The sequence below is a fragment of the Teleopsis dalmanni genome, chromosome 1, assembly GCF_002237135.1.
Source record: "Teleopsis dalmanni isolate 2A chromosome 1, ASM223713v2, whole genome shotgun sequence".
Classification (NCBI taxonomy): Eukaryota; Metazoa; Arthropoda; class Insecta; order Diptera; family Diopsidae; genus Teleopsis; species Teleopsis dalmanni.
In genome coordinates, this window is record NC_051846.1 from 125,009,551 (window position 1) to 125,025,241 (window position 15,691).

The window sequence follows — 15,691 nt, forward strand, 5'->3', positions numbered from 1 at the left end:
AACAAGCAATTTAAATTTGAACAGATTAGGCGATTCCACGCAATAATAAATGAATTGTACTACATTTCAATGATTTAAGCCCAAAGATCGCACGGCTTTTGGCGCTTTAGACGGCGTATTGGCTCAGTTGTCGCTAGTAAATGCGCCTCAGCATTTATGTGACAACTAAGTCTATCTTGGTGTGATTTGGCTTTGGTATGAATTTCTTCCTGTACTGTTGACACTCCAAGATCACGATGTAAGTCAGAATTTCTCACGTACCATGGCGCGTTTGTTACACTCCGTAGCATGAAATTTTGGAATCTTTGGATGATGGAAATTTGTGTTCTGCTTGCGCAATCCCATAGCTGTATTCCATATGTCCAGATTGGCTGGAGCATTTGTTTGTATAATACAAGTTTATTGAAAAGCGATAGTTTTGATTTTTTGCCGATTAACCATTTCAACGATTTGAATTTAAGATCTAATTCACTTCTTTTCTTTTTTATGTGTTCGCTCCATCTTAGTTTAGCGTCCAAAGTCATACCCAAGTATTTCGCAGTATTCGCGTGAGGGATTTGTGCTTCATCGATGTAGACAGGTATATGACTGATGTTTCGATTTGTGAAATTTACATGCACTGATTTTTCTTTATTCAGATTAATTTTCCATTTTTTTGTCCAAGCAATTATACTGTCCATACTATTTTGCAAATTATTAGCTGCTATTACTGCGCTTTCTCCAACTGCAAGGACTGCAGTATCATCAGCAAAAGTTGCTGTGAACGTCGTTGCACTCGTTGGCAAGTCGTGTGTATAAATCAGATATAAGAGAGGACCCAAGACACTACCTTGCGGAACTCCAGCGTTAATTTTATGCAGTTTACTATAGGCATCACCGTGCTTTACTCGAAAGTAACGATCAGATAAGTAAGAGGAGATTACGTCATAATACTCCGTTGGGAGAATATTTTTTACTTTGGTAAGCAATCCGGAGTGCCAGACTTTATCGAAAGCCTGCGACACATCTAAAAACACAGCTGAGCAGATTTTTTTTTCCTCAAGAGCTTTTTCTATTACATTGGTAATCCTATGAACTTGATCTATGGTGGAGTGATTGCACCTAAAACCAAACTGATGTGAAGGTATTATGTTTTGACTTTCAATCAGAGGAAGGATTTTTTTAAGTAAGACTTTTTCAAATATTTTTGAAAGTACAGGCAGAAGTGCTATTGGTCTGTAACCACTTACGTCATTAATATCCTTTCCTGGCTTATGTACCATGATAATTTCAGATACTTTCCACAGGGATGGAAGAGTTCGCATCTGTATTATAGCGTTAAATATATTCGTAATTTTAACTAGGCATTTTGCAGGAATTTCTTTTAAAACTTCAGCACTTATCAATTCATAACCTGGGGTTTTTTTTAGCTTAAGTTCATTTTTAATAATCATCATTACCTCAAGCTCGGTGGTTGGTGGAATACAGGATGAATGTGCTGTCCTAGGAGGGCAGATTACTGCATTGTTAACGTTTTCGTCTATGGAAAACACTTTTGACAGGTGTGCGGAAAAGACCTCCACTTTTTCCTCATCGCTTTTAGCCCATTGATTAGCGAGATTTTTAATTGGAGCTTTGTGTACTAAAGGTCGCTTAAGGTTTCGTGTGCATTTCCAGAGAGAATAGTTGGTAGCACGATCAATACTTAAGTTAGATAGGTAGTAGTTGAATTGATTATTTTTAAATTGCTTGATTTTTAGGCTGAGTTCTTTTGCAAGTCTGTTAAGAATGGCTTTGTCTGCTGGAAATCTGGATTGCTGCCACTTTTTCCGCATCTTTCTTTTTTCCTGCATAAGATCCACAATGACTTTTGGGTATTTATGAGGATAGGTTGCATTCCTTAATGTGGGTGTGCTGCACCATGCCGCATGTTGTAGTAAATTTGTAAGGTTCAAAATTTCGCTTTCAAGATCATTTACAAATTTCTTTTGAAGCAATGGTGTTTTCATTAAGGATTCTTCTGAAGTAACTCCAATCTGTGTATTTATTTTCAAGTTTTAGACATTTTTTATTTATTAAGGCAGATTCGAAGAGGGTTATGTGGAGAGGGGAATGGTCGGAGCTTAGTTCTGCTCCATCTGTTATTTTTAAATTGTAGGACGAAATTTGCTTGGTTATAAAGAAATCGAGTAGATCAGGCACCTTTGTTGGATCAGTTGGCCAATAGGTTGGGTTCCCGGATGACAAGCATTCCCAGCCAGTTTTCTGTATAGCTTTGAGGAGTTCTCTACCTTTCGTTGTAATTAGGCGAGAGCCCCAATGCGTATGCTTAGCGTTGAAATCGCCACCCATAATGAAGCGATGCTTATGAGTTTCTATAAGATCTTTGTATTGTTCGGCTTTAATTGAATGTCTTGGAGGACTGTATACCGATGTTAGTAGTAATTTGCTTTGTAAGTCAAGGACAACAGTTATTGCCTGGAATTCCTCTTTGGATATTTTTGTAGACTCGTAATGTTTTAATGATTTTTTAATTAAAATAGCACTTCCTCCGCGAGTGCAATTACTAGGATGGACTGCGCTATACACTTCGTAATTCTTTAGTTTAACATATGTTTGGTTAGTAAAATGAGTTTCGCTAATTAAGCAAACATCAACATCTTTGACTGATAGGACTGTTTCAAGCTCTCAAAGGTGTTGAAGAAGACCGTTCGAGTTCCATAGCATTATTTTTATATAACTAAGCATTATTTGTTTTGTTGAGTTTTTGCTCTAGCCTAGTCAAGCGTTTGTCCAATGCTTTATAAAAGTTTTCTTGAGTAGTGATTTTTTCCAGTATTTGTGTTAGTATTTTGTAATTACCATCGTCCTCAGTGTTGGATTGAACTACATCCGAATATGTTCTTTTATTATTCAGCGATTTTGGGTTTTTATTTAGAACATCAGTTTGATTATTTTCAGGTTGGTTTTCAGCCGATATATGATTACGCTGTTTACCTTTGTTTTGTTCACCAATTTTTTTGTTTCTCAATTTTTGAAGTTCTTTGGCTACTATACAACCTCTGTAATTGGCCGGGTGTCCCTCACCGCAGTTGCAACATTTTGGTTGGTGCTGATCAGGTTTGTTGCATTCTGCAGTACTGTGACTGCCAGCACATTTAACACACTGGGCTGATTTGCCGCAATAATTTTGTGACCATACGCTTGGCATATTTTACACTGTGGTATTTGCTTTGAGTGCTTTATTGGTTCAATTTTAACAACACAGTTTAAAATAGCTTTAATGTTATATATTTTTTTTATATCCTCTGTCGCCTCAAATGTAAGCATGAACATATTAAGTGGAATCTTTGAATGTGATTTCCATTTGTTGACCGCGTTCACGATTTTAAAACCTTGCTGTTTCAGATCGAATACGATATCGACTGGGTCACATGAATGAGGAAGATTTTTTGCAATAACCTTTAATGGTCGGAGATGCTTGTTTTCATACGAATACCAGGCAGCTTTTTTTGAAGACAGCACTTTTGTAACAGCTCTGTAGTCGCCTATTTCAAATGTACTGATTTTATAAGTACCGCTATTGAGGAGCTTAATAAAAAAATCTTTCTTGCAGTTACTTTTTACAACAGCTTGCAGTTCTGAGTATTTATAATCTTCAGAGACCATAATTGGTGGTGGACGAGCTATTTTCAGCTCCACTTGGGTATTTTTACTGCTCGCTATAGTTGCCACATTAGAGGAATTCAATGGGGATGTGTTGCACTCTGGAGATTCTACGGCTTTACGCTTTTTGCTTGGCTTTTTTTTCAAAATCCAATCTGTTTCTTTAGCAAGTTCCTCCTCATCAGTCTCATAAGTGAGTCTTTCAATTTGTTCACCATCTTTTCTATCTGGAAATATTGCACTTGCACTTCGAAGGGAGGCATTTTCTGCTTTGAGAAATTCAATTTCTTTTCTGAGTTGGAGGCATAGAAGCTCCATTTCTTTAATTTTTGCGAGCTGGATTGATGACATGTCGCTTTGAATATTTTTAACCGAGAATGGTGTTTGCCCCCCACCCTGGGGTGGAGGTTGGTTGACATCCAAGTATAGCTAAAGACTTATAAATAGAAACAGGTTCTTGTCTGTGATAAATATATAACAAAATGTTAAGTATCTTGATTTATTTACACACTTTTCACGGCCAGCAAGAATTCAGATAAATGTTAATGCAAAAACTTTAATTTCAATTCTTCACAAAATTTCTCGTATTAATATTGAATAATTAAACTTTACAATTTAAGTGAAAAAATTTGGAAGTTAATTAGATCAGCATTTCTAACAAACGCAGAAGATGTCTTGGGTCATCGCCCACGCAGCAGAAAGCCGTGAAAGTCAGAGTCTACCTGGTCTCCCATCGGATGAAGCAGAGTTGCACAGATCTCACGTGACAATATTAAAACAAGAGCGCTCAAAGCAAAAACTCAAGTCACCTACAATGAGAAGGTAAAACGAGTGAAGTTTTCATGCAAGCGAGAGAAACGTTGATGATATGACAATCTTGCAAGTAGAGCTGAAGCAGCAGCCGAACAGAAAAATATTTTTTTTTTTTATTTAATTCAAATTCAATATGTATTCTGTCACATAACATGGTAACATTTTACAATTTTTTAACCAACACTATTTAAGTCATGATTATTTACAATAAAGGTAGTTCTCCCTGTGGAGAGCTACTCTTTTCTTTTTAAATTAAGATTTTTATTATAATATCTGAAGCAGCATTTTCCTTTCCAGTCTCGAAAAAATTTTTGAGGGGGACATTAAATTCGAAGCAAGGATGGGATGAATTTGTATTCGTTCATGGTATTTTCTAGCTACCTTTTTTACTTCGGCTCTTACCGGGATTATCCTAAGGTCCCCATGGATTTGAACGTTAGTTACATACCATGGAGCATACACCACTTCTCGTAAAGTTTTAGACTGAAATCTGGTTTTAGCACACTTTTATATAAACAAGTTTATTTTTTAGGTATACTGAAGATTTTTTATTCAGTAGTCAAAACATTTTTCGGTATTGAATCCCAAGGGATTTTCTTTTGTTCAAAATGTGTGTTTTCCATGTCAGACGTCATGGAAGCAGCGCTGTTTGATTGCAGTATTATTATATTATTAAGTTTAATTTCCGGGCAGGTGTCTTTTCTCATTGTGAATGTAACATGAGTAGATTTTGTTTCATTTGATTTCAAGCGCCAATGCTGCAACCATGCAACCATGATCGTATATCAAGATCAAGACCAGCTTGTAGTTTGAAAGAGACTACAGAGTGATCGTTTGCACTCGCCAGGATAACTGTGTCATTTGCAAATGTACCGGTTACAATTCCTACCGTCTTCGGTAAATCGTATGTGAAAAGCAGATAAAGGGTTGGACCGAGTACACTGCTTTGTGGTACTCCAGCTCTAATATCATGTAGAGAAGATATTTCATTCTCATTGTTGACATAAAAGAATCTTTTCAATAGATACGATTTTAGGAACGTGAAATACTTAAGTGACAGAAGCTTTTTACATTTGAAAAGAAGTTCTTGATCGATCAAACGCTTGAGATATGTCTAAAAACGCTGCTGAACAGTATTCTTTTCGCTCGAAAGTGGTCTGTATTTTTTCAACAATTCTATGAATTTGCTCAATGGTTGAGTGTTTTCTTTTGAATCCAAACTGGTGATTCGGAATTATTCGTTTCGACTCAATTATTGGCATAAGATGTTTTAAAAATAGTATCTCAAGAACTGGACGATACGATTTTACATCTTCAGCTGGTTTTCCTGGTTTTAGTATCATCTTTATTTGGGCAACTTTCCATTAAGCTGGAACGCAACTTTTTAATAAGGATGCATTTAAAAGATGGGTAATAAATATTAAAGCAACATCTGGATTTTTTTTAAGGATTTCAGCAGTTATGAAGTCATAACCAAATGCCTTTTGATTTTTAAGAGACTTAATTGTAGAAATTATTTCTCGTTTTTTAAATTTCCTAATTGGTAACTCCATTTAGTAAGTTTCATTTAAAAATTTGGAAACATTGTCACATATTGCTGGATCGCCAGTCATATCATGTGGAGTAAATCATTTTCTAGACGGCTTGCGAAAAATTGAGCTTTTTCAGATGGGTTTTTCGCCCAAGCATTATCTGTTTTTTTAAGTGGGGGTCGATAATCTATTGTATTATTTACTTTTTTATTTTCTTTCCATAGAGAATAGTGAGATAAGTGAGACGTGTCGAGGCTATGTAAGAATTGCTGCGTATTTTGTTCCGTTTGTCATTTCAGCAGAGTCTTAAGTATAAGTTTACTCTTGTCTTCAGGAAATCTAGTACGATGCCATATTTTTCTATCATTCCGTTTATCCTTTAGTTTTTTTGTAATCTCCCCAGTATACATTACTAGATTCTTCCTATAGACTTTTGGAGGAGGAGTAGCTTCCCATGCTGCTTCCTGAATAGATCTGGTTACGTATTCAGTCGCTTCAATTATTTCTTCTTCCCTTTTTAGTTGCAATATTGTTTCAAATATAGTCCAATTTGTTTGCTTATTGAATAATTGACATTTTTGGATTTTGTTTCTAAGGTCTTTTTTTATTATGACAATCACTGGTAAATGGTCCGATGATAACTCTAAGCTGGTCATACACTGCACATGTTCATAAAGGAATTTTTGCTGCATGTGATGGCCATTATGGGGGCTCTCCCGTAGAAAAAACTTGAAGTTTCACGAGTCTCATTGCTTTGTATAATTCACATCCTTTTGTGTAGATTTCTTTCTTACATTATGTTTTGGTGGGCTACATATGGTAAATATAAGAATTGGTCCGACTGAGTCCTTGACCGTAACATTTGTGGTTTGAATCTCATCAGTGCTGTAGTGAGTACATTCATAATCTTTAAGTACTCTTTTAATTAATACTGCAGAGCCTCCATGAGCTTTTCCGTCCGTATGTGGAGACTGAGGGAAACAATAGGATGGAATTTTAAAAAACTTTTTTTTGTGAAATGAGAGTCTGAAACTAATAATACATCTGTGTTATTTTTCGATAGGTATAATCTCAGTTGAGAGGAATGTTTTGACAATCCATTGGAATTTCATAGGACGAGCTTTATGAGCATGAGGTTTGTTTAAGAACAAGACTTACTAGAAGATTTGTCATGGTAGTTATTTGATTCATTACTTCCCGCATTAGTTTCATCATTTCTTTCATTTCACTCACCAATGTGTCGCTGTGTAGATTATTTCTATTGGAAGAAACTATTGGAACAAATCATATACGGACTATAAACTGAATAAATAAAATTCAATTATTTCCTAAAACCACTGATGAAGAGTACTTGGCAATACCCGAAACAGCGTTGTATGGTCAGCCAAATTTCAATAAAAATTAAAATAAATTTTTGTGTTTGTCCTTTATTCCTTTCTTTGCTATTCGAAAAACCCTCTAAATTAATAAATTACACACTTAAAAATAAGCGAATTGCAGTTGGTATAATTTCTAAGTCAATTTGCAACACTTTTTTTTTTATGTGAAGCTTTCAAGCTTTATATGCTGTCGCTATCAGCTGTTTTAGATGTGTGTGGAAAAATATTAATAAAGAAATTCAAAATAAATTAATTTTGCAAAGTTAAATTTTTTTTTTTTTGATAAAAACAAATGTGTTAATTTAATAAAAGTTTCACTTATCTTTTAAAATCGGGCACAATTTTACTAGATTTTTATTTGGATTTTTATTTGATTTAATTAAATTTGTGATCACTGTATTCCATTTGTTAATAAAAAAATATTAAAAGTTGCGGAGTGATTTATTTTGCGCGCATTTCATGTAACAGCTATAACTTCTTTTTCAAGTAAAATGAACTATTGTACATTGTATATCTGTAAAAAAATCTACAGAAAAATATGAAAATTTTATATGAGTTTTCAGGCAGAAGGTTCCGCCATATAGGTCCTATACGGGACAAAAATGGCCGACTTCTCATATCCACCGAAAACTAGCTTCAACGTTTTAGGGAATATTTTTTAGAAACTCTTTGTAACAATGCTATCACTAACACCGTCACACCGGCTGAACAAAACAGCTTCTCCAGCCTAAATAACCGCAGTATGTCTGTTATAAATAGATTACCTAATGAAGAAGAAAAATTTCCAGCTATAGAAAGTTTAAAGAACAACAAGGTGGCTGATCCAGATAATATCACCGCGGAAATGTTAAAAGCTTATCTTTCGACTACCGCTAAAATGTTTCAACCTCTCCTGAAAAGCATATGGGAAAACATTCGTCTTCCAAACGATTGACTGGAAGGCTTGCTGACCGTGTTACCAAAGAAAGGTGACCTGAGCCAATGCCGAAATTAAAGAGGCATTATGTTGCTGTCGATTCCTTCGAAAATATTAACTCATATTCTTCTGTACCGCATCAACACTAAACTCGAAGACAGTATTCGTAGACAACAGGCAGGCTTTAGACCAAATTGTACGTGTGTGGACTAAATTGACACTGTCAGGATATTGATAACGGTAACAGCTTGACATACTTAGGCAGTATAATATCGCTAGACGGTGGCGCGGCAGTTCTGCTCTACGGCTGCGAAACCTGACTTACCACCAACAATCCGATCCATAAACTGCAAAACTTTATAAAGAAATGCCTTAGGAGAATTTTGAAAATTTGGTGGCCCTGCACTATTAGGAACTCCGAACTAACGAGATCAAAAATCGTAAATGGCAACGGATCAAGCACACTTTGAGGAACGCACCAAATGAAATCTGTAAACAAGCATTAACATGGAATCCTCAAAGAGGCGGAAGACCTGGTAGGCCCAAGCAAACGTGAAAGCGAACACTAGAGAAAGAAATCTAAGCAAGCCGAAAAACCTTTGGAGAAATCAAAACCCTAACAAAAAATCGTGAAGTTCGTTATGGCCCAATATTCACCCGGAAACGTACTGGAATGAATTAATCAATCAAATCTTGAGAAACCTTCTACATACTCGAGTCCAACTAAGTAGGGCATTTCTTAACACGGGGGTCGATTTTTGTGGATCAATTTGGGTACACTACAAAGTAAGACCGCACAAAGCATAAATTGCGGCTTTCTGCTGTTTTGCCGCCAAAGCAGTACATTTGGAGCTGGTAAGTTACCTAACTACCGACGCATTTATTGGATCAGTTAAACGTTTTGTTGCGAGGCGTGGACATTGCCAAAATATATTTTGTGGGAATGCAACTAATTTTGTTGGAGCCAATAATAAACTGAATGAGCTAGAACAACCCATTTACTCAAAAAAATCAGGAGAAGTAATTGAAAGAGCGTGTAGTAAAAAAGGTATTAAATTAAACTTCATTCCTCCTCGTACGCCTCACTTCAGAGGACTCTGGGAAGCAGCAGTGAAATCGGCGAAACATCTGCTTGTGCGCAGCGTTGCCACAGAATCCTTAACGTACGAAGAGCTAGAAACAGTTGTTATTGAAATACAGTCGATAATAATTTCAAGACAGATCACTCCAATGTCGAATGATCCAAATGACTTTGAAGCACTTATTCCAGATCACTTTCTAATTGGTGAAGCTGTCATAGCACCAGCAAATACCAGCTCACCAAATTTAAAAACATCATTATTAACAAGATGGAAATTGGTATCTCACATATTTAAACTTTGGTTTAATTTAAATTTGGTTTTTTGCGTTAACTACAAAACGTTAATAGACTTTCTTTTTACATAACATTACTTTACTTTATTTAACTAAAACAATATATTTATTCACGACGCTACCCATCGAACTTCCGTTATTCTACTTCACTCGATTGTGTCATTCGCTGTCAAACATAGGTTAGGTGACCACCTGTTGTTAAAAATTTTAAGGTGCCCAGTTGTGCGTTTCGGATGTAGGTTAACAGTCGGCCCTTCCTGACGTCAAGCGTCCTCGCGCTCGGAATCAGTTTCTTCTTCGTACGGCAATTGACACCATGGCTTTAGGAGATCAGACGCATAGATTGATTTATAATGTCGTTGTTTTCGATCGGATCCTGGTAGGTCTTCGATGACATAACGGTCATTATCGAGAACTTCGGTGACTACGAACGGTCCTTTATATCGACATTCAAGTTTGCGGGACGTGCCTGTGGATGCTGGTTCTCGTTCTGCTATGACTAAATCACCTTGCTCATATTTCGTTGGTTTCCTGTGTTTATCGTCGAAACGCTTTTTCACGTTTACCCGTTTTCTATCGGTGTTATTAGCAGCAAGTAATCGTCGGCGGTGAAGTTCTTCTTGGGTGATGGAAATAGTATCGTCTTCATCTTGGAGAATTTGGATCAGCTTGTTACCTAATATGTCGCGTGGCTTGAATTCAAAAAGCAATTCGTTTGGAGATTTTCCCGTCGTTTGGCTAATCAGTGAGTTCAATGTACATTGAATGCTTCGTAGTTGCTCGTCCCAGGTACGGTCATCTTGTGTTGATGGTTGCAGCATGGATAAAACGGTGCGATTAAATCGTTCGACTTGGCCATTGGCTCGTGGCGTACGGACTGCGTTGCGTATGTGTTTGATTTGTTGATCGTTACAGTATCTTTCGAATTCTTTTGACGTAAAGGCGGTACCACGATCGCTTATTATAGTTTCAGGGGTTCCAACGTAACTGGTAACTTCATTCAGAATGGCGATGACTTGTTTAGTGTTCGTACTTTTCACTGGTCTGACGATGACAAATTTTGTGAAACTGTCCACAATAATCGGGATATACTCGTTTAACTTTCGGCTTCGGGGAAAAGGTCCCAGATGGTCAATGTGTATTGTTTTGAACGGAATAGGCTCCATTTTGTCGCAATGTAACTCACCTTCCATTTTACCTCATCGACGCTTAGTGAAGGCACAATCAATGCACGCTTTCACAAAAGATTTGACAAAGTTTCGCATTCGAGCGAACCACATAGACCGTAGTAAGTATTCAATCGTTCGGTCAACGCTTAAGTGTCCTGTTTTAACATGTGCATCATGTGTCATCTTCCATCGTAAAGCCTTTGGTATTACGAAGAGCTGTTGGTTTTTATACCGTTTGTACAGTCGTCCGTTAATTATTTTATAGTCGTTAATAATGTCTGAATCCTTATCCTCAATTTTCATTACGACTTGTTGAAGTTTGCTATCTTGTAATTGCATACTGTAAAGCCAATCTGCCTCAGTTATTTCCGCCTTCCAGACTCGCAAAGTCGCTTCCTCAAGATCGCAACCGTTTTCGTTAGGCATACGACTTAGTGCGTCGACGTGCGCCATTCGTTGCTCGCTTCGATGTTCGATGATGAGGTCATAGTCTTGGATTTTCTTCGCAACGATTTCTTTTTTCGGTTCCGGAACTCTATACGGGACTTGTGCGATTACCTCGTTGGTCGTTAACTCAATTTTCATTTCGACTACACTAGTTTTGCCGATTCCATCCATACCTGTAGCGAAACATTCTCGGAATTCATTCATCACCTCTAACAGCTTTCCCTTAGAATCTGAATTTACAGTGTCCATACACACGTCATCTTCCGTTATTGGACTAAGTTTATTAATTTTACACGTCGTTTTTACTTTGTCTTCGAATTTGAACTGTCCGTTGTCATATACGGCGCGTATGTTTTCGCTATTGAATATTTCGTCCCCAAGCAATAAATCGTAATTCAACACACGATCTTTGAAGACGTGCAACGTCAACGGTTTTTCAACTTCATCGATTTTCAAATCCGTGTTGTTTTGTATCTCAGATCGTTCTATACCACCACCGAATCCACTGATGGTAAATAGGTTTTTGCTGCGCGTACCACCAATATCGCTGGCAAATGTTTCTCGGACCATATTACATTCGCTTCCAGTAGCAATAAATGCAATGGCTTGCTTGCCACCAATCGTTATTTTCTTAAGAAATTTATTGTCGATAATACTTGTTTTTCGCACAAAAGCTGATGGTTTTCCGCAATTTTGCTGTTCATTTTTGGGGTGCACCTTATTACAATATTACAATCTATACAACGAGGACGTTTTGGGGGTCTTGCACAATATACTGACAAGTGCCCTGACTCACCACAATTGTAACACATAACATTCTTTGCCTTACTGAACGATGGTATTCTTTGTTCGCTTTCACCCGCATTATGAAAAGGCTTTTCGTTTATCTTAATGCAATTTTGTAAAAAGTTCTCGCATGCTTCACGCATTTCATTAACGGATACGAATTTTTGCGGAGCAATCGCCATTTGTAGCTCTCGATGTTTTAATCCTTCTTGGGCGTATTTCGTGATAGCCATCTCACTATGATTATGACGTCGTCCTAGCGCAGAGACACGAAAAATGAACTCAGTTATTATTTCGTTTTGCCTTCGAGCAACGCGCGATATATTGTAATGTATATCCGCTTCATCGTATTCGCAACCGAACTCGGTGACAAGCTCATTTGAGAACTCCTTCCAAGTAGCATGCATTCTTGGTGATGCGTCCACCCACATGCGCGCTACACCCTTCAAACGGCTATACACTGCAAGAAGCACACTTTTTTCGGGCCACGCATATACAGACATAACAGCTTCAACACGTTCGACAAATTGCGTAGCCGTAATAGAATCTTCATTCGTTGGGTCGAATTCGGGTAGGACTTCTGCGATTTCTCGTATAGAATGCGCGATACGGTCCTTACTAGGCATTTCTGAAGTACTGTTTTGATTGTTTCTACCGTTATTCTGGTTAATGGCCACTTGTTGCACCATTTGCCTCAGTTCGCTAATTTGTTTTCTCAATTCTTCGTTTTCACCCCGCAATTCCTCATTATCGTTCGTAAATTGTAAAACTACGCCGCTTGCCTTCACGTGTTCAGTTAATCTTGCAACTAATTCTGCCTTATTGCCTGTAGTTGATAACTCTTGCTGTTGTAAGAAGTCCTTCAACTGTTCCTTCGTCAGTGTCTCAATGGTCACCATCATTACGTATATATCTGCGTTCGTTTGTTTTTTAATTTGCTGCGCCAAATATTCAAACTTACGTTTTAATTACTCCCCTTTTGGACATTGATTCAATCCCACTTCTGAACTTTAAACTTTGGTTTAATTTAAATTTGGTTTTTTGCGTTAACTACAAAACGTTAATAGACTTTCTTTTTACATAACATTACTTTACTTTATTTAACTAAAACAATATATTTATTCACGACGCTACCCATCGAACTTCCGTTATTCTACTTCACTCGATTGTGTCATTCGCTGTCAAACATAGGTTAGGTGACCACCTGTTGTTAAAAATTTTAAGGTGCCCAGTTGTGCGTTTCGGATGTAGGTTAACACATAAAACATGAATTTTGGAGACGGTGGAAGTCTGATAAATGCAATAATTTGCAAGAAAACAATTTAGCTATCATGAAAGATGGAAATTTAACTACTCTTCAGTGGTCATTGGGTCGAGTAATCAACATATATAAGACTAGTGCCGGAATAGTACGTGTGGTCGATGTCAAAGCAGCATCAGCTTCAGACGTGCCATACATAATTTGGCTCCACTTTTCCCTAAAAACAACGATAATGAAAATGACGAGACACCACTAATACAACCCAAAGAAGTAACAAAACAACAATTGACAGCATCAAAAATGTCTATACAGGTACCAGGTTATCAGTTGGCAGTATTAATCATTTCGGATGCAAATCAATGGTATCCAAACGGTCGAGCAACTGCTGATCTCACACCAAAATCTAGGGAAGATAAAACGTGATGTGAAATTGTTAAATAATATAAGCACACAGTTATCTGATGAGGCGTCCAGCGATGTATACTTCATCGATGTAATACTTTATAGCGCTGATTTTGTACTTTAATGAAAATGAAAATACATAAGCTATATTTAAATTTGAAAATTATTTATTAAATTCCGTTTATTTTAATTCATCCGGAAAATCGAAACTTATCTAAAGAAAATATTTTTCTATCTAATTTTATAAATTTTGTGTTGTCAATATAATTTAAATTATAACTCAGCTTACTGTGATTAAATATCGACAGCCACAACTTGATATTTGCTTAAATTCAGTTATAAATATTTTAAATTTTTTGAATTCCAAAACTGAAAATTAATTTTAATTAATTGAAATTGTTAAAATTCATATATGAAATTTATTAGTGTTCTTAAACTTAAAACACAAAAAATTTTAACAATGTTTCTTTCTATTTTGACAGTTGAGAATTATGTGCAATTTAAGATGTAAACAAGCAAAAAAAACAACACAGAAGCAAGTTTCTCATGACCTAGATCAACTTGTTTATTTAAAAATAAGGTGCAGTTATTCCAAATCAATTACAGTCATGCATTTTATCGTACTTTTTAGTTAAATTATTTAAATCATTCAAATAAATTAACGCGGGGAAGGATGTTAAATCTCCTTATCGTAAACTTTGTTTAAATATATATGAAAAAGGCTTAATCAACTTAATGTTGTCAAACACTAGTAATCAGCTGTTTGGATCCAAAAGGAGAATGAAGAAGCCTTTAAGCTAGATTACGGTCATAAGAGCAGCTTCCGTTTTGGGTTTTTGTAGCTAAAAAAATATTAGAAGTTTCTTTTTCGTTTTGGAGACAGGAGTATAACAACGTGTGCAGCAGCACAGATTAACACATTATACCAGAATATACCAAATTATATACAAAAAATATGAAGACAAAATCAAAATAAGTGAACTATTTTAAGTAAAACAATATTAAATCTATAACAAAATAATTTGTGTTCCTTGTTTAACTGTGTTGCCGTTGACATATATGGATAAAATTTATACCGTTGGAAAGACGAATACGTGCAGAAGTGCACAACGTTATTTTTTCGCATGTACATTAACGGAAACACAGGTAAAAATACGTTGTCGGATATTTAGCGACTACAATAACAAAATACATGTGTCTTTGAATGTTTTTTGTTTTTGTAACGAATTGTGTATTGTTTACGGTGGATTTTAATTATGTTTAGACTTTCTGTGTTGCAAAACTGAATCCTGTTACAATTACATTTTTAATGAACATAAAATTTCAAGTATTGTTTGTGAAAAAAAAAAACACATTGAAGTGGAAATATCCTTTGATATATCGTTTTATTTTAGTTTGAAATTTTTAGATTAATTTGAAATGCATTGTGTGATAGTTAAATTTTTTACCATTTTTTTTCCAAGGTTAAGAAGTTGGTTGAATCGACATTAACAACACTTCAATTCGAGAGATAATTTCTTCGTGTGATTTAACGATATCCCATTTCTTTCTTTATTTTTGGCGAGTTTAATTTTTTGTTTACTTTCAATTTGTGCATTTAATTGTGAACGTAATTTGTATGTTTGGTAGCTGATATTTATTGCTAATCAGTACAAAGACAAAGAAATAGAGAAAATATACAATTGAGTAGAACACGAAATGTAATTAATACTACAAATTTTAATTAAATTCAAGTTGATGATAATGTTGATAATAATTCAGTGTTAATTTGCAAAGTTCGTTCAAATGTGCATTGGTTGAAATACCGCCTAATTTCGATCCATCTGATCGTACTCCAAATTATGCCTAGTTGTATATTTACGATGTCGATACGGCTGTTCAATATAGAATGCGAATCAAATAAAACTTGCGATGCTGTTTTGATGAAACAAATTTCTGTTGAATTGGATAGAATTAATCCATTTATT

At 35.9% G+C, this 15,691-nt stretch overlaps 1 protein-coding gene across 1 annotated transcript; it reads right to left on the minus strand.

Moving 5' to 3' along the window:
- Positions 1-9,922: 9,922 nt before the first annotated feature.
- LOC119665939 (uncharacterized protein K02A2.6-like) lies at positions 9,923-10,825 on the minus strand. Its single transcript, XM_038075198.1, has one exon. It carries the CDS (start codon positions 10,823-10,825, stop codon positions 9,923-9,925), a length of 903 nt encoding a protein of 300 aa, XP_037931126.1.
- Positions 10,826-15,691: the final 4,866 nt, after the last annotated feature.

Coding starts and splice junctions, on each gene's coding strand:
- LOC119665939 (XM_038075198.1), bottom strand. CDS start 10,825: ATGGAGCCTATTCCGTTCAAAACAATACACATTGACCATCTGGGACCT.